General features: G+C 42.4%; 1 protein-coding gene and 1 long non-coding RNA gene across 4 annotated transcripts in view; one reads left to right on the plus strand and one right to left on the minus strand.

Annotated features, from left to right (window-relative positions):
• Positions 1-2,498, minus strand: part of DDI2 (DDI proteasomal shuttling factor 2) — a 28,409-nt gene extending 25,911 nt beyond the window's left edge. The window contains exon 1 of one of the 2 annotated variants that reach the window (XM_039842143.1): positions 2,146-2,498. In XM_039842143.1, the coding sequence (XP_039698077.1) occupies positions 2,146-2,283 (138 nt within the window). In that variant the 5' untranslated portion in view covers positions 2,284-2,498. The remainder of the gene's footprint in view (positions 1-2,145) is intronic. The other variant, XM_039842142.1, reaches the window with a different exon arrangement.
• Positions 2,478-18,555, plus strand: LOC120585780 (uncharacterized). 2 transcript variants are annotated; one of them, XR_005648508.1, is made up of 6 exons: positions 2,478-2,645; positions 3,646-3,879; positions 14,391-14,596; positions 15,531-15,733; positions 17,034-17,161; positions 17,764-18,555. It is a non-coding gene; the product is annotated as an uncharacterized LOC120585780 (long non-coding RNA). The 2 variants fall into 2 exon arrangements; XR_005648507.1 differs by lacking the exons at positions 14,391-14,596; positions 17,034-17,161; positions 17,764-18,555 and having other exon boundaries at positions 15,531-16,035.
• The last annotated feature ends 12 nt before the right edge of the window (positions 18,556-18,567 follow it).

An 18,567-nucleotide genomic window follows, 5' to 3' on the forward strand; every position in this document is an offset into this window, starting at 1 on the left:
CTTTAGAAATGGAGGTGAAGAATGATACTAGAGAAGATAAGTAAGATGAGTGAGGTAAAGAGAGCAGAAGAACTGTGCAGGGGAGGAAGGGAAGGTGAGTAATACAGAACTCTAGGAGGTAAAAGTGCGGGGACCTCATGCGAGCGAAGATGCCATATTTGTGGGTAAAAACTATAATGATGTTTACTATTATGATTTGGTGAAAGGAAATGACTCAAATGTCTAGGGTGGATCCTGTTCCTGCCTGATGGGCGAGCAACTGAAAGATGAAAGATGACCAACCGACCACCAGACATCTTAAAATAGATACTGTGTTAGGTTACAATGGAGCCAACAAAACAACTTGAAAACTAGGAGCTGTTTACAGCTATGTAATACAGGCTTAAGGCTAGTTGGAGCCCAGGTTTCCATATACTAATTTGGCCTGGGATGCAAGTAAATGCCAAAATGTTGACCAAAGGAATAAGAATTTGGAGTTGCCCTAGCTGTTTAATTAGTAAAATATTCCTGACATTTTGAGCCGGCAGAGGACAGTGCTTGCTTTGACCATACAATTAATTGTTTTTCAATGAGATACCCTCTTTAATTTTTTTAAATTTCTTGTTATGGCCATCTCAAAAAGCGAAGGAACACAATCTCAATCTGTCTTCTCTCAAGCCCTAATAACAACAAAATCAATTTACATTTTAACTTTTTATTTCCCCTATCAACTGGTAATTATAAACAGGGTTACTATAACAGCCAGAGGGAAGTGGCAATGGAAAAAGTCACCTTCAAAAATTTAAGAGTTGATTTTTACTCCTTACTTAAATTGTTCTTTTCTAGCTCTCCACTTGAGGGATTCATTGACAAGAATCGGTTCCTGAGTTTTTGTGGATTAGCTTTTTGTAGAAGTTGCAAAAAATCCCTTTTACCAATTTCTTTGTAGTTTCTGCCAGACTGTAACTGAGTTACACCTTGTGCCCTGAAATAAATGCTTTGTGGTTATTCAGCTTTATGCCAAAGTTCTAAAGTTCACAGTGTAAATCACACTCCATTCTGAAAAAAATATTGACCCATTTGTTTACCATAACGCAGGGCAGAACAAGCTGTGGTTGGGCAACAGTTTTTGGAACTATTTCATAACTGCAGTAGGAAATCAAGATTTACATTCTGGGGCCTTAAAGGACTTCTATAAGTTTCTTAATATTTAGACTATGTCCTCCAAGGTCCGCTTAATCAAGTCAGGATCTAAATGTTATAGTGTGAAGGCCACGGTGTTATTGTCACCAACTCTGGTGGCACCCCAAAGCATTTTGAGAATAAATTACGCTGCTTATTTAAAATGTAAGAGCAGCTTAACTTCTACCTAGCAAGGGAGGGAAATGAAACAAGCAAATCACACTGAGAAGATACTAGGCCATTTTAAAGCGAGTATCCTCACCTCATAAAGCACTGAGCTTTGAAATGACCCAAACTCTGAATTGTGACCTGAAAGAAAGAGGGATTTTGCCCTGATACCAGAGGAAAAAAAACATAGAAATAGTCTGAGTTGCACTAATAACTGCTTAAAAAAAAAAAAAAACTTTAACCAGAAACCAACGTGGTAAGGGAAAGGGAAAAAGAGCATTTCCAAAGGCCTCAAAACAAGGTAGTGCCAGTCCCAAACTTTTCCCTTCGCTTAAGAGTGCAAATCTGTACATTTAAAGGTAAATTATGTTACTTAAACAGGAACCCTCTCCAAAAAAGCAGATCAACATCCTCCAGTGATTGAAACTGGTATTTCTGGTTGGGGAAGCAGGATGTATGAACTCTTGCAAACCTAGGGCTTCTTCTTAGGTCCACAAAGACATCCCAGACTGGGTATGTTAAGGGAGAAGGGGCCAAAGAGCCAGAAGGTGGGGCGGTCAGTCCCCGCGCCCCTCAGGCTGCAGTGGGTGCGTCTGCGGTCAGGTTCTCCGCTCCCTCCCCTCTTACACCACCCCAAGCTCGGAGTGTGTGGGGGCAGCTACCGATCCCAGCTCCCTCCCGGAAGTGGGGGCGAGCTGGGAATGGCCATCCTGCTCCCTCCACCCCCAATTCTTCACCAGAAGCAAAGGGAGAGCGTGAGGCCCCGAGGCGGGAGGGCCAGCTCCGGAGGGAGGCCCCGCTCCCAGCCCGGCGTACCTGGCTCTCGGCTGCGGGGATGCCGGACTCCAGCTCGCACAGCGCGCGGAAGTTGTGCAGCTCAAAGTCGGCGTCGACCTGAAGGGAAAAGGTCACCTCGGAGAGGTCCCTCCGCACACAGTACACGGTGAGCAGCATGGCCCGGGCCCGACCCAGCTCGGCTCGGCCCGGCCTCGGTGCAGGGCTGCGGGTGGCGGCGGCGGGTGGGGGGCCCTTGCTGGTGCCGCGAGCGGTCGGCGCGGGCTGCTTGCTCGCCCGCTCGCTCCTTCCCTCCCTCACACACGCTCAGTGACTCACTCCCGCCCGCCCTCACTAGCGAGCACTGCCGCCGCCACTCGCCTGCGATTCCGTCTGCTGCCTGCCGTCCTGCCTCCCACTGCTGCCGCCAAGCTCGCCAGCCTCCTAGCGCCCCGCCCCGCCGCAACGCGGCTGCCGTAAAGCCCGCCTTGACCTCTCCGCCTTCGCGACGCGGCCGGGGAGGGAGGCGGGAATCCAGAAAAGTGTGGGATGGGGCGGACGGGGGAGGGGAGGGGAGGAGGAGGAAGGGCGAGTGAAGAGGAGGGAGGAGGAGAGCAAAGAGAGGAAGGATGTATTGATTGATTCGTTTAATAACAAGTCTGTGGAGGATTCCGCAATGTCATTTATTCCTCCAGCAGGCGTTTATTAAGCGCCTACCACGCGGACACAAAGATGCATGAAAATACAGGTCTTTGCCCTTAAGAAACTCTAAAGCTAGGACAGCAGACTGAGATCTAAGTGCATAGTTCTAAAACGTATTTTCTGAAGTAGAGGTTGAGGTTCAGAGAGATTAATTTACTTGCTGTCCCGATGTTTTGGGGTGAAAACCAAATTCATTACCCTGCCTAGTTTATAGAACCCCACTCACTCTGGCCCCTGTCTTTCTCTCTCTCCAGCCCTGCCTCCTGAGCCCTTCCTACTTATACTCTGCCCTCCCAGCCACATTGTGACTTTGATTTCCTCCAAGGCTCTATTCTCCTGCCTTGTAAATAGTTTTTGCTCTACTTGGGCTCTTTCCTAGCCCTGGCATACTCCAGCACCTAGTGCAGGGCCTTTATTGGACTTAGGATCCACTGGATAAAATATTTGCTACTTTAATGGCTTAAGGTCACATAGCTGATGAGTGATAGAGGCCCAGAACATGAGGATGAGTTGGAAGAAGAAGATAAAATGGATACAAGATTGGCATCTCCCTATATACCCGACTCCCCATCCATGGAAGAGGGAGGGGCCTCTCTTCTACTGTAATGGAAGGGAAAGGGGAAACAGGATGGCTATGGAGGCAGGTAAGTAGGTAGGGGTGGTGGCCAGAAAGTGAGAGAATAACCAGCTGAAGACTTTTCTCTGTAAAGGAGGAGGAAAGGTAATCTGTGGAGAATGAAGAGAGAAGGTAGAGGAGGGGCAGGGGTCGAGAAACATAGTTGTATCAGCTCAAGAAAGCCTAAATATCAAGGCTTAAGTAAGGGTTCATTTTTCTCACAGGATAGGAAACCTGGAGGTCGACAGCTGCATTGGTTCAGTGACTCAATGATATCAGAGCCAATATTTCTGCCAATCTTTCAGCCTTTCCCTGAGGGTCACAGTATGACTGGCTGCCTCTATTCCATGCATCATTTTCTTGTTCAAGGCAAGAGCTTGCCCAGAAGAGCCCCAGTACATTTCTACTTACATCTCACTGGCCAGAACTGTCATATAGATGCAAGAAAGGCTAGGAAAGTGAGTATTTAGCTTCTGTCACCTCTTAAAAAGATACGATCAGTGGAAAGGGGAATAGAAATGGGTGTTAGGTGAGAAATACATGGTGGCTACTACAGCAGAAAAGATTTGAAATAACCATTGCCAAGGTGAAGCAAGTTCGGTAAACAAATGATGTAGGATTGCTATGATGTAGGTGGTGTCAAGGATTCTGTTGAAGTTGGAATAATGAATTGATTAATTTTTCTGTGTTACATTTCCTTTCTAGTAGTGCTCAGGTGTAACATTTTATTTTCCAAAGATGGACATGACAGTATCTCTCATCTTGTATTTTCTTCTTATGATGTGATCATCTTATATTTTCTTCTTACATGAAAAGATGCCCAATCATTAGCCATCAGAGAAGTGTGATTTATATCTCAATAAATCTATTTAAAAAATTTTAAAGTTTACGCTGACTGCTAAGTGTAGAATAGGTTTTATTGGGAGCAAAAAGGGTAACAGGAAAATGTTTAGGGGCTACAACAGGAGTCTAGATGAGAGAAACGATGGACTAGAGAAGTAGCAGTTGAGACTGAGAGCATCAGGTGCATTGGAGAGATATTCTAAAGAGTCAACAGCACTTACCAATAGATTGGACTTGGAGAATGAGTTAAGAGAAAAGAAACTCAAGGAACAATATACACTCGACACATTCCAGTAACCAATGTGTATTATGTCTCTCTGTTGCACCAGGAATCAGACCCAAAGTCCTAATTCTAGGAAGGAGGGGGGTCTTCTACAACACCCTCCCACATAGATCCACCAAACTGTTGGCAGAGCACTCTGCCAACAACTCTGTTCACTAGCCCAATCTGCCTGAACTACTCATTCCCTACCCTCCTGCTTCTCTTAAGAGAATCACTTCTGGAGCAGAGAATTCCCACAGTTTTCACCAACCAGCCCTTTTCCTCTCTGCCGTCACACCTTTTGGACTCTGCACAGTTGCCTTGGGATCTGGCTCACAGTGTGGACTCCAACTTCTCTCTCGTCACTCTGAGATAGACTTTGCACCTCTATTGCTCGCGACTGCGAATGGCTTGAGACATTTCCAGTACTTAATTCTAAATCAGGATAGGGTGGGGTGGATCTTGAGAGAAGGCCTCGACCCGCAGGGCTACCCAAAAGAATGAGTCCGTGTATTGATTATTGCTGGGTGTCAAGAATCTTGCCAATGATTGCTAATATTCATTGAATACTCACTTTGTGCCAGACACTCTTCTAAATATTTTATGTGTACTGAATCATTTCATCCTCACAAAAATGCTATGAGGTATTATCTCCACTTTACAGATGAAGAAACTGAGGCATAGCAGTGTGACTGAGGACACACAAGTAATAAATGGCAGCTTCGGGATTCAAACGAGGCAATGTGACTCAAGTCTATAGTTTAATCACTATTTTACACTGCTACATGTCAGACCTCATTTCATCCTTTTAAAAGACCTCAGAGATAGAAACTATTAGTATTCATTCCCATTTCATGGATAAGGAAACTGAGGTATGGGGGTTTTAATTAACTTGCCCAAATTCATACAGCTAGTGAGTGGCAGTTTCTCCAAACTAGAATTTTATGATTGAAAACATTTATTTCCAGCCTTTAACTAGAACACAAATGCCCTACCTGCACGTTATTTGCGAAGACACCTCGATGTGTTCTAAGACCCTGTCGTCACCACGTGGCCACTATGAGCAAAATATCTGTCTACCTCTAGGTTATTGCCTAATTCTTTTCTACCAGAAAGAACAAATCAGTAAAGGGATCTACCTTGGTTGGTTATAAAAACTTCTACAATAAAAACCACATCCCTCAAAACACTAAGGTACTTGTTTGATATTTGTGACCTGTTTTTTTCTTTTTTTCTTTAGGCATGTATATGTTCTTCAAATTTTCCCCTCATCATCCATTCTTGGTTGCTCAAAGAAGCCTATCACACCTTATTGTTTCTGGCACATCAACCGATAGCAGATAGTGCTCCATCTGACTCATTTTACCTGAACACAAAAACTCTTTTCATTCGGTTTCTTATTTCTTAGGCTAGGATCATGTGCATATGTATAATGCAATGCCTCCTCCCTTTCCTGCTTATCTTTCCTAAAATCTGAGAGTGTTTTTTTTTAGTCCCATTATATTCTAGGTCAATTCTTCCTCTTCATTTCCAATGTACCTTGTACCCATTGGGTTATCAAAACATTTTAGGTAATTATAGCTATAATTTTAAGAGCCATAATTTGCCTGCTGAGAAACTTGGAGGTAGAGATCATTATGTACAGGAAGTCCTCACTTAATGTCATCAATAGGTTCTTGGAAACTGTGACTTTAAATGAAATGAGATATAATGAAACCAATTTTACTATGGGCTTATTGATATAAACAAGAGTTAAGTCCCTATGGTATATTTCTGGTCACGAAAACATCATCAAACATCTAAATAAAGACCTGAAACACTTCTAATATTAAACATTAAAATAAATGTGAGCTATACATATATTTAAGAAAGATGAACAAAAACAAGTAAGAGAATCATTTTCCAACTCTCGTATTCCAGTTCAGGATCATGGGTGGCTGGAGCCTGCAGCGGACAGCTCAGGTGCAAGGCAGGATCCTACCCTGGACAGGGTGCACTCGCACACACAGCCACACTCACTCGGGACAATTTAGATGTGCCAATTCACTTCGCATGCACGTCTTTGGGATGTGGGAGGAAACTGGAGTATCCAGAGAAAACACATGCAGCCATGTGAGAAGGTGCAAGCTCCACACAGACAGTGGCCCCAGGCAGGGATCAAATTTTTTTTCTCATCAATGTTATAATGAAACGATGTTCTTTGAGGACCTGATGTACTTTGATTACCAGAATCCGACCTGGGTGAAACTACAAAATAGGCTAAAGTTTGTCCTTGGCAAGCTCAACTTTATGCTTCTTCCTTGGCTCCAGAACCTTCTCTCCACCTGTTTTTCTTAGTTCTCATGTGCTCTTCCTTTCCTTCCTTGCCTTTTCAAAACCTGCTCCCAAGAAAGGATCTGTACTAATTCACACTAAGGTACTAATGACTGCTGAAACTCAATATTCTCTCTCTTAGGGTATTTGCATTTTAATAGGGGTTAAAGGATTAATCATCAGTTATAGAGTTCTAGGCCTAAGGGAACTTGGTGGGGAAGGTAAAATTTCCCAAGAAACTTCTGGATTGACATAAGCCTACTTCACCTACTCTGTTGACATCCCAGCAGGGCTTTATTGATCTGTCCTTGAGATATACCTGTTAAACACCTACCTTGGTAATTAAGTTGTTCTTTTCTATTCTTTCTCTTCAAGAAACTTCTGGTTTTCCATGGAAAAATTGAATGTCTTTCTTCTTGGAATTCCGCATCACAGTGTGCAGAAATCTCAGTCAAGGCTAAGAGTATAGAGTCAGCTTTTAAGATACAAAGTGGGTGCAAAGCATTCTGAGAGTGGATGCTGCCAATGTCAAAATCGTTATAATATTGTGGATATGGTCAAAGTCTTTTAAAGCCACTTGAAACAACTTTGTCCCACTCACCATAATCAGCATTAGAACAATATTGGACATGGACTATTCATTTCATCAAGAAACAATCGTCAACACCTACTGCATGCCAGACATTGTTCTAGGTACCAGTGGTACAGCAGGCAACAGGACAAAGGGCCTAGCCCTATGGAGCTTACATTCTAGTAGTGGGTGGTAGACAAAGAACATACAAAATGTATCCGGTGTTGATAAATCAAGCAGTGGATAGGGAGTGTTGGGAAGAGGGATGGGGAATTGGGGCATGCAGTGGTTGCTACTTTACACGGGGTGGTCAGGGAAAGTCTGTCTTATAAGGTGATATCTGAGCAGATGAATGAAGGCGTGAGTCATGTGAACATCAGAGGAGAAGACGCAGCACAGGTAATGGCAGGTGCAAAGAACTAAATATGAAGCATGCTTGCCCTGTTTAAGAAATAGCATAAAGAATAGCACTTCTGGCAATCAATGAATGAGAGTGGATAGGAGCCCACAGGACTAGATTATGTGAAAAGTGATTATAAGGATCTTGGCTTTTACTGACTGAAATAGGAAGCCACTGGAGGGTGTTGAGCAGAGAAGGGACACGATGGGACATGCATGTTAAAAGATCTGTATGGCCGATTTGTGGAGGAAGGCAAGAGTGGACTAATTAGATGGTGATTGCAATGACGGAGGTGGACGATCACGGGAGTTGTGACCAGGGTGGCAGCTGTGCAGTAGTGAGAAGTGGTCAGATCCTGAACTTATTTTGAAGGTAGACCCAATAGGATATGGGGTGTGAAAGAAAGGAATCAAGGATGGGTACAAGGTAACGCCAATACTCCATAGTATACATAGTACTTTAAACTCCTCCGCTTTCTAGAGGGAAATTGACTAGAATGAAAGGTTGGTATGGCCAACAACCTCCTGGGCAGTTTTAAAAAAGAGCTAGGCCATCTTAGTTATCTCAAATCTTTCATACTCGATGTTTTCTTGGACGTCTTCGGGGTCCACACACATCCTGGTGTGCACATTGGGACCTAGATTTCATGAACTGATATGAACATGACTAGACTCTGCCCCCTCACTCATGAGAAGCTGAATTAGTTCTCAATGGAAGTTCTATCTTTCCAATAACTACTTCAGCAAGACCGTCCCCCTACATCCCCCCAAATAACTCGTTGCCCCAAATACAGTATCGCTCTTCAAGAAAGCGCTGAATATACTGCCTAATTCAGTGTCCTTAATACCCTTAATTTCCATCCTTTATTTGTCACGACTCTTCCTGTCACCTGAATTTGCTGGTGTTGAACCGGTCGGTCAGAACTTTGTTCTGGGAGGTAGATTTCGGCACGTGACGAGTCTTATTCTCAGGAAATGCTCCTGCACGACTAATTAGCCTCACGAACACAATTTAGCACCATTTTATCGGTTCACTACAGCCGGGACAGAAAGGGCTCAGCTGTCCGTTTCATCTCTCTTTGGTCACGGCAACCAACGCCAGGACTTCCTGCGGGGCGGGGGCAGAAGCCCCATAAAGCACTCTTTGGTTCGGGTCACCACGACCGACAGGTGTCTGAGAACCTTGTGAAAACGCGCGTGCGCCGCATCACGCGACCACGGCGTAATCTCCCAGTGGGCAGTGACGCATGACCACGTGACGCAGCCGGCCAATGCCTGGCGTCCGCGCTTTGGGCTCCTGGTTGCTAGGCGACTCCAGCCCGGCTGGGCTTCAGCCTCTTTCTATCCTTGAAGGTAGCGGTGTAAACTTCAGATCCAGCCCATGCTATTGGATGTGCCAGTGCCTCCGAGGGCTTTTAGAGGCTGCTGCTTTCTCTGTGGCGGAAGCCCTGGTGGCAGCCCCCACCCCTTTGCGACTTCGAGGCTTGGGCTCCGGCCCCGGGCCGGCTCCTGTTCCTCCCGGACCTACTTGGCGGCTGGGGTGCCGCAGGGCCGCGCTGGTTAGCCTGGTCCACTTACGAGTTCCCTACCTTGGCCACCGCAGCTCGACAGAACCGGCTCAGACTGTAGTTTGGGCAGAGGTGTGACTGAAGCGGTGGCAGGGCGAGAAATTAGTGCCTGGTAGAAGTCGCAGGCGTGGCTTCCTGCAGCTTCCTTGCGGTTTCCGTAAAGAATTGGGATTGTCGCTTTGGCCAGAGAAGGGAAATGGGCAAAAGGGATTCTGTGTAGTATGCTTCTTTCCTGAAACGATTGTCTCTTGAATAGTAAACTGAAGGATAACAGATTTCAATTTAAAAAAAAAAAAAAAAGGAAAGAAAATTTATTCTGAGAAGTGAAAAGAGTCAAATACATTTTTTCCCCCTAAAGTTTATAAATTTGACTATTTTTAAAAAAGGCTTGGCTTTGGGATTTCTAATAACAGTGACAATCACTGTTACGGTTCAGCATTTTCGATCCAGAAAAACTTGCTGTGTGCCTGGGACTTGCATGTAGTCCACTGTTTAAATTTGGATTGCATTTCACTTATTTAATTCTGTTCATCAGCTATGTGAAATAAGGTAAGCAGGTTTCACTACCCTTTTTTTCATGCATAAGGAAACATCAGAAAATTATTTCCCAGACATCGGTGCTTCTCAAGCTTGAATGTGTATAGAGCAATCACTTGAGGATCTTGTTAAAATGCGTTTTAAGAATTTTTAGGTCTGGAGCAGGGCCCGAGAGTTTCTGCATATCCAACAAGCTCCCAGGTGCGCATAATGCAGTTGGCTTGATGCATACATGGAATAGTAATAGCCCTAGGTGATTGCTGTTCCTACTAAATAACACACTGCCTCCTTTCCATATTTTGCCAAAACAGCAATTTCTTAGCATCTGTGAACTTTCAGTTACATGTGAAGGAAAGTCATTGGATGGAAATGACAAATAGCGAAAAGCAGGGAGTCCACATAGAATTTCTATTCAGGACTCATTTTGGATTATTTTGTTAGTTTGATCATCTGAGAATTCACAATATTTGAAATAATGGACTTAAAACTATCAACCTTCTGTTGTTAAATGGTTTTGAATAGAGAAGATGCATTTTCTTCTGACATTGAAGGATGTACTTAATTCAGAGGACCTGCTGATCCGGAGCTGACTCCCACTGACACACCAAGCATCTCCAGGCTGTTTCTTTTAAAAGTTTCTTCAGTGAGAACAGACATGCCGTTCTAAACACAGAGACTAAGCAGTGAAAACTAGCCAATTTATGCTCTATTAACAAGAGAAGAAATTTTAAATGATGTATGAAAAATTAGATATCTAGGAATCCAGCACAATGATTTATAGAAATTGATTTCATATATATATAAATTAATGAAGTAACTGTATTATCATTCATGAGAGATTCGAATGTCCCAAGTAGGCTCTTTGACTTGGGTATAGTCTTGTGGTTTTCTTAATATTTCTTGTACTTGGGGTTCAATGAGCTGCCTGGATGTATGAGTTTTGTTTTCATTAAATTTGGAAAAATTTCGGCCAGTCTTTCTTCAAATGCATTTCTGTCTACCTCTCTCCTTTGAGATCTCCAAGTACACATGTATTAGGCTGCTTAAAGTTGTCCCATAACTCAATGATACTCTGTCCTTTTAAAAAACTTTTTTTTTCTCACTAATTTTAAATGTTCAATTGCTATGTCTTAAAGTTTACTAATCTTTTAGGGGGCAATATTTAATCTACCACTAATCCTCTCCAGTATGATTTTAATCTCAGAATCGTAGTTTTCCAAAGCATGAAGACTAAGGTGCCGTGTTCAGTTGGGGGAGGCCTATCTACATTGTGCTAAAGCTCTGTGCTTCAGCATTTTTAGTGGCAACTTGGATGAAGTCAGAAGAGCAGGTTTGTCAGGTGTTCAGTTGACACGGCATCAGGAGATAGCACTAATAATTCAGCTGACAGGAACAAGATTAAAAGAGATCTAGACAGGTTAGAATAATGGATCAGAATTAACAAAATGAAATACAGCGTCCATAGTTAAGTTTAAGCAATTAGCTGCACCAGGTGAGGGAGACTTGAGTTCATGCCTAAAAAATGAAAGCAGTGATTTGGTTAGTTGTGCACTCACTATAAATTGCTAGCATATTTGTTAGAAAAAAAATCTTGTTGCTTTATGTTGCACATATGAAGTGGTCATATCTAAAATAAAGGAGATAATTATCCCCCCGCTAAAATTGTAGTCTCACATCTAAACGTTCAATTATAATCTTTTTTTGTATTTCCCATAACTTAACATTTTGGACATATGGAACATAGTTATAATAACAGTTTTAATGTCTTCGCTGCTAATTCTAACATTTGTGTCATTTCTGAGTCAGTTCTTACTGACCTGTCTTATTATGATCACCTTGTCCTGTCTCTTTGCATGCCTGGTAAGTTTTGACTGTATGCCAGATCTTGTGAATTTTACCTTGTTTAGTGCTGGATGTTTTTGTATTCCTATAAATCTTGAGTGTGTTCTGGCATGCAGTTAAGGTACTTGTAAATAGTTTGATTCTTTTGGGTCTCGCTTTTAAGATTTGTTAGGACCAGAGCATTTCCAACTCTAGGGCCGATTATTCTCCCTGAGGCAAGACCTCCACGAGTACTATTCCCAGTGTCCCACAAATTATGAAATTTTCTATTCTGGCCATGGGAATAGGCTCTGTTCCCAGCCCAGTGCGTGTGTGCATCAAGCACCGTCCACTCTAATCCTTTCAAGTGGTTCTTTCCCCAGCCTCGGTAGTTTTCTTACACGCATGTTAAGCAATATTTTGCTGAATGCTGGAAGGGGTCCCTCTACAGGTCTCTGGGGTCCTCTCTCTCCCTGGACCACTCTCTTCTGTCTGATACTCTGTCCCGTGACCTCCAGCTGCCTTGGTCTCCTGGGACTGTCAGCTGTCTCAACTCACAGACTCCACTCAGTTTCTTTCCCTCCCTCAGTTTCCTTCCCTGCACCGTAGCCTGGAAACTCATGGCAGTAAACCAAGGCAGTAATAGGGTTCTCCTGGTTCGCTGTTCTGATCTTTTCTCAGGGGTCACTGTCCTCGATGGTCCGATGTCACTGTGTTAAACACCCATTTTTTCATATTTTTTGTCCCTCTTTTGGTTGTTTTAGTGGGAAAGTAAATCTGGTCCCTGTTTCTCTATCCTGACTTGTAGAAGCGGAAGTCGAAATACCACTTACCATTCAAAACCGTTGAATATAGAAACTAAGTTCGGTTGCATACTATTGAACTTGATATTGAAATCCAATTTACTCCCAGAGAAGACAGCTATTATCTTATATGTATATCCTTACAGTTTTAACCGATAAATAGCCTGGCACTTGGCTGACACCGAAGCTGAAGTGGATGAATAAACTATTTTGAGCAAACAGCTGTCGATCAGCTTATGGTGTTTTCTTCCAACATTTGTTGATGGGCTTTTGCAATTTTCTTCTTGTCTGCCAGTAGCAAATGAAAGCTAGGCAAAATGGAAATTTCTGAAACTTGTTATTCATGATTATAATTATCCACAAAAATGTACCCTTTAAAAAAAAAAAGCTTGTTTACAGGAATGAGGGGACTTTTGGGGATGATGGAAATGTTCTAAAACTGGGTTATGGTGATGGCTGCACAAGTTTACAAGAAAAAATCATTGAATTGCACACTTAAAATAGGTAAATTTTGTGGTATATAATAGAATATATAGATGTCAAATTACAATGTAAACCCCAAAAATATATAATTGTATTAATCGATGTTACCCCAATAAACTTAAAAAAAAAAATAATAAATAGAAAAAAATTTTATGGTATATAAAGTAAAGCAGATTTTTAGAAAAGCTTATCTTAAAGCACCTAAGTAAAGCAGATTTTTAGAACAACTTATCTTAAAGATTTCCAAGACATTTTAAGGTGAAAAAGGAAGTTGCCGACCACTTTCTACAGGCTAACCGAAGCTTTGATTTTTTTCAAAAACCTTATATACACTGAAATATAACCTTGATTTGATAGGTATAGACTACAGTAGACTTTCACTTTGTCCAACAAAGTAATCAGAAAAAATTAAAGATCTTAAAAGGAAGATTAAAAATTGGCGATACCAATGGAAAAAAGGTCTATTTGACCCATCCAGAAGGCAGTGGACAGGATGTTAGATTAGAAATCAGAAAGCCTGAATTCTAGTTCTGTTCTCTGAACTCTGAGCCGAGACAAATTACTTAGCTGCTGGCTTTCATTCCGGAAACCGGGTTTGAGTAATGAAGTGAATATTTGAAGCCTGGATCTAAAACTTCAGTGTCAAGAGTGGAGCTCTGAAGCAATTTTGAGAGCAGCTCTGGGAATTATGTCAATACAGGGGAATCCTTTTATCCTCTTAGCTATGCAAGAAATGACACTCCCTCCTTCCCAACCAGTCTGACTGAAACCTCTGACAGGTAAGACCATCTCCAACTCTGGATGCTGGGGAGGAAGTTGCCATGCAATGTACTGTGACATCACTGGCTTGGCACTTCAGTTTCTTTATCAAATATAAATACTATATGTTCTTTATTTTATAGGATAATTAGAAGGACAAATGAGATATAATGAGATATATATTGTGTTGAATTCAGAAGGAAATCGGGATGTAAATGCACGTTATTAAAACAACAAATACTTTGTCGTACCACCGATTTTATTATCCTACAGGAAACGTTGTCTCAGACCTGTTTTATTTGCGAGCTCTAGCTGTACTTCAAGCATCCATTCTTTCCCTTTCAAACATGTGTAATGATGTTCTCCTGGTTTGAACTGCCAAGCATGAGTTGGCTTATAGATGGACTTGTCTAAACAGCATTTTCCCATGTGTCCCGTAGCTTTGCAGCAATTTAGAACCTCGGTTTTAAGCTACAGTCCCTTTAGTCATCAATTATTGACTATTCAGCTTTACTAATAACTTGAGTCAGCTCTATTTATCCAGAGTATATAGTTTATAATTAATAATAAGCCTTTGTGTTTGCCTAATGCCTTTCTCTCTGGGGACCAGGTTGTTGGTGTACTTTCAGCTGTACGTCATCCTCAGGAAGTCGGGAGACGTTAGCTCCTCCAGTCACCACTCTGCAAAGGAAGAGCTACTCAGAAGCAGTTCACTTCCTTAGAGGGGCAAAGAGGATGCCACCTCAAAGAAATGCATAGGACACTGGCTGGGGCTTGCAAAAATCTGAACATTTTCTTCAAGAAAAAAAATAAATGGTGCAAAAGTTATGTTATAACCTTAAAAACGTTATAAAGATAGCCTATTTTATAATAAAATTGTTGTGATCTCAGGATGAAATCAGACTGACTAATCTCTAAACTGCATGCCACCTGATGGATGATTGAAGGAGAGCTCTCTCTGTTTCTTGAATTCTCTTCCTTAGCTGGTCAAACAAGTTTTCGGTGCCCTCTCCTGCCTTGACTTTGAAACTGCTTAACAGTGATATTCTTTAAACTTCACTGGGTGGGTCCTTCCTTAGATAAACTCACGCTCTCACCTTCCTTTCTCATTTTGGACTAGAGAGAGACCGAGAGGGTAATTACTTGGTGTCTAGCTAAAAGCGGGCAAATTAATCAGCCTCTGAGTATCCATCCATTCGATGAGCTGAATAGAGAGACGAAACAACCAATCTCATGTTAAATAGCACATATTCTTATTTTCTGTATTAAAAAGATAACTCCACGTAAATGTGTAAAGTATTCCCTGAGGCATTGCCGAGTGTGTAAATTGATGGGTAAAATAAGTAGAAGAGTGGAGATTTAGACAAACTTTGATACAAGTGTTCTGAACATGCTAAAAAATATCTGTAAATTTCTTTGGGGCCAGGGAAACAAGGAAGGTAAAGGTAAATGTCAGGTGTCTCAGAGAGGCTGGAGCTGCTACAAGATCATTCCTGAGCATGTGCAAGCACAGACGCGTTCAAAGTGTCACCTCCTTCTGTGAGGCCCTTGCATTATGCTCTAGGCCAAAGGGAACCCACACAGACAGACAGCTGAAATGCGCATGGTGTTTTCCTCATTCTCTTAGGCTGTCACAGTTTTTTGGCTGAAATAGTAATGTCCCCAGAGCTGCTCCCTACAGCTTCCAGAAGATCTGTCCAATCATTTACTTGCTCACCAAACATTTGTTATATTACTTGTTTTTTACCAGGCACTGCACTCAGAGGCTGGCTTGAAGGACAAAGCAGATATTGGAACTTGTACAGTTTACTAGAATGGTGCTTTCGACACTTTATTCTGTCATGGGACATGCAGAAAATGATACAGTTTGTGTATCCCGCTGAGATGAAGCTGTTGGTGAGAGGAGCATAGATTTAGGGGCATCTGTACATGTTTTGGCAAAAAAAATTAATGGTATTTTCTACATATTGTATAATTATGATTTGAAAGATAAAATGAAAGTATTACAGACAAGATTAAATGTTGAGCTTATATAAAATTTCCACATATTTTCAAAATTTTAGCTTTATTCTGTGATTATAACTTTTTAATATCAGGTTTTATGCTTGAAATGGCTAATAATGTAATAATTATGTAATAATGACTAGGATTTTTTAAGGAGGATCTCTTTGAGATCTTCATAGCCATGAATAATTAGAAACTCAAATAGGTAATAAAGATTTAAAAATTTTAACATTAAAAAATTTATAAAAGTATTTAAAGAAATGTCTTATTTTTCTTTCATTAACAAGTGTACAATTGAAATTTCTCATGATAACATGAGTGGATTTTAAATCCAATCAAACTCTTTCATGTGAAGCATTTTTACATAATGACAGAGCTCTGATGTAAAGCATGTTCCTTCAGGGTTGGTATTGCCTTGGTATGAACTGGGACTCACTGTTTATATCTAGCTGGCATCTGTTCTGATTGGTCAACGTCTATGCCATCTCAGATGTTAAATATTTTTAATATCACCCTGCCCAGAAACATTGTTAAAGCAGTCACCCTGAAGTTAGCTTGGACACTGTTTGGACACCAGCCAAAAATGGACAGAAATGTCTTATACTATGTGAAGACGTAATTAGGTTAGCCACCTGGGACTGCTCTGACCAGAACCACCCGCCCTCCCCTCGCCAACCCAGTCTTCTTGCCCCTTCGCTACTGACCAGCTGCACCTGGGGTGGTTGCTCTTCCTCCTTGAGACCCTGGAACCCGTCTCCTCTAGCGGGGCCCTAGGCCCTCGTCTGTGACATGCAGCAGTGCACACCGCGGCTGGCCTCTGAAGTGGATATCCAGGCGGGAACACATGGCAATCAGCAGAGGCCTAGTTGGTGGCCCCAAGGGATCTTTATGCCGTGTCCCATAACACCAGCGTGCTATGACCACTGGTTGGGACACTCTGCAGTAGAGGACATAAAACAAGGATACCACTCCCTATTATTAATAATGTGTGGATTACAGTTCTCTTTCACAGTGGACATCATTTAATTCTCATAAGAACAACCAGTAAGGACTATCGCCCCATTTACACAGTAGGAAATAGATTCAGGGGGTGAGTTGCCCAAGTAAGGCCACACTTCCCCTGCTAGGTCCCTCAGGGATGTCCACATTGGTGAGCTGGGTTCAACATACATTATTGGAGTGACAGTTTCGCTTGAAGGTTTCGGGGGAAAATTTAAGTGGTCAATAATATATTTTTATGCTAAAATAGGTATGTGTTATGAAAGTAAATGACAGCTGCACAAATTTGTAAGATCGTACATGACACTTCAAAGAGATGTTGTGATTTATGGAGGACTCCTTCGAGCTACGTCTCTAGACTTCTCTCTTCTGCCATTGGTGAGTGAGTTACACTGATTTAACCCTTTTCTGATTCCAGATCCCATACTTATCCCAGGTAGAAAATTGTTCAGGTTTCAAGAGAGTTTCAGAGAAAGTAGTTTGAGCGCGGGCTTCAGCCGAACACTGGACCTGTACGGACAGGAGCTGGGGAGAGTGTGTTCCAGGCAGAGGATGTGGCATGAGCAAAGTTTAGGAGGCAAGAGAGTGGGGATGTGGGAAGTGGACAATGGCTGGAGGGACAAGTACCTGAAGATGCGCAATGGGAAATATGATTAGAAGATGTGGCTTCAGGAAGTGTTACCTGGCACACTTCCTGAAGCCACATCTTCAGGAAGTCTATGTGATGCTAGCAGCAAAAGCTAGAGCTGAGAAGGCTTAAACCAGGGGAGCGGCAGGGGAAAGGTGTGGAGGGCTTGCATGAAAGGAGCCATCAGGACTTTCCAAAAGATGGGGCAGAGGGCAGGATCCAAGAGGGAGGTGGCAAGTTGCCGGCTGAACTTGCAGCCCACCTGAGGTGCTGTCAAATGTGCAGGTGCGGAGTTAGCAAACAGGACCAGAGCCCAGGGCCGAGATTTGGTTTGTGAATTATCTGCCTCTAGGTGAAAACTGTCACCTTGATACTGAAAGAGACTGCCATCAGAGAAAGAGCCTCCGAGAGATAAAAGGACAGCAGAGGCACACGTGGTCACAGAGGCCATCTGAGGAGAGTGTGACGGAAGGGACTACTCAGTAGTAGCGAATGATGAAGAGAGGTCGAAGAATTGTCACCCCGTGCCTGGCACATTAGGCACTCAGATATTTGTGAGAATAAAAGAAAAACCAGAAGTAACAAAATGATAAAGTTAGGACAAGCAAAATGAAAGAAATAACGGTAGAATTTGGGCATCGAGGTGTTAAGAGAATAACTAAGAGATTGTTGTATTTGTTTCCAAAAATGGTGGGGACCCACGTCCTCCGCAGCCCCTTCCCAACACTGAACACCGTTCCTGACCACTAGGTGACCTTTCCCTGCCCTGCAGGGTGGAGGCTGGGGTGGCGTGGGATTTAACGTGTGACTTTCTTGTAAAGGTTTCAATTTAATGCGAACTCAGGCCTTTTCCATTCCATCTCGACTTCTAGAGATTAAAAAATATATAATACCACCAAGTGGCTCACGTAACTTCATTACAAATCACATCTTCTTTTTCCCCTTAAAAATAAAGAGGACCCGGGTCAGTGGACTCTCCTCCAAGTCCATTTTTAGAAAGGTTATTTAGAAAGACTCTGCTTCCTGAGAATCCCACCCAGACATTTCTTGATAACGTTATTTTTTTAAAATGCATTTGTAATTTCTCTCGCTTAGTGAAAGGTCTTTTCCCTTTAAATCTTTTGGGTTAAAAAAATATTACCCTGAATAGGAGAAG

This window comes from Pteropus medius, unplaced genomic scaffold, assembly GCF_902729225.1.
Source record: "Pteropus medius unplaced genomic scaffold, Ma_sr-lr_union100, whole genome shotgun sequence".
NCBI classification, from domain to species: Eukaryota; Metazoa; Chordata; class Mammalia; order Chiroptera; family Pteropodidae; genus Pteropus; species Pteropus medius.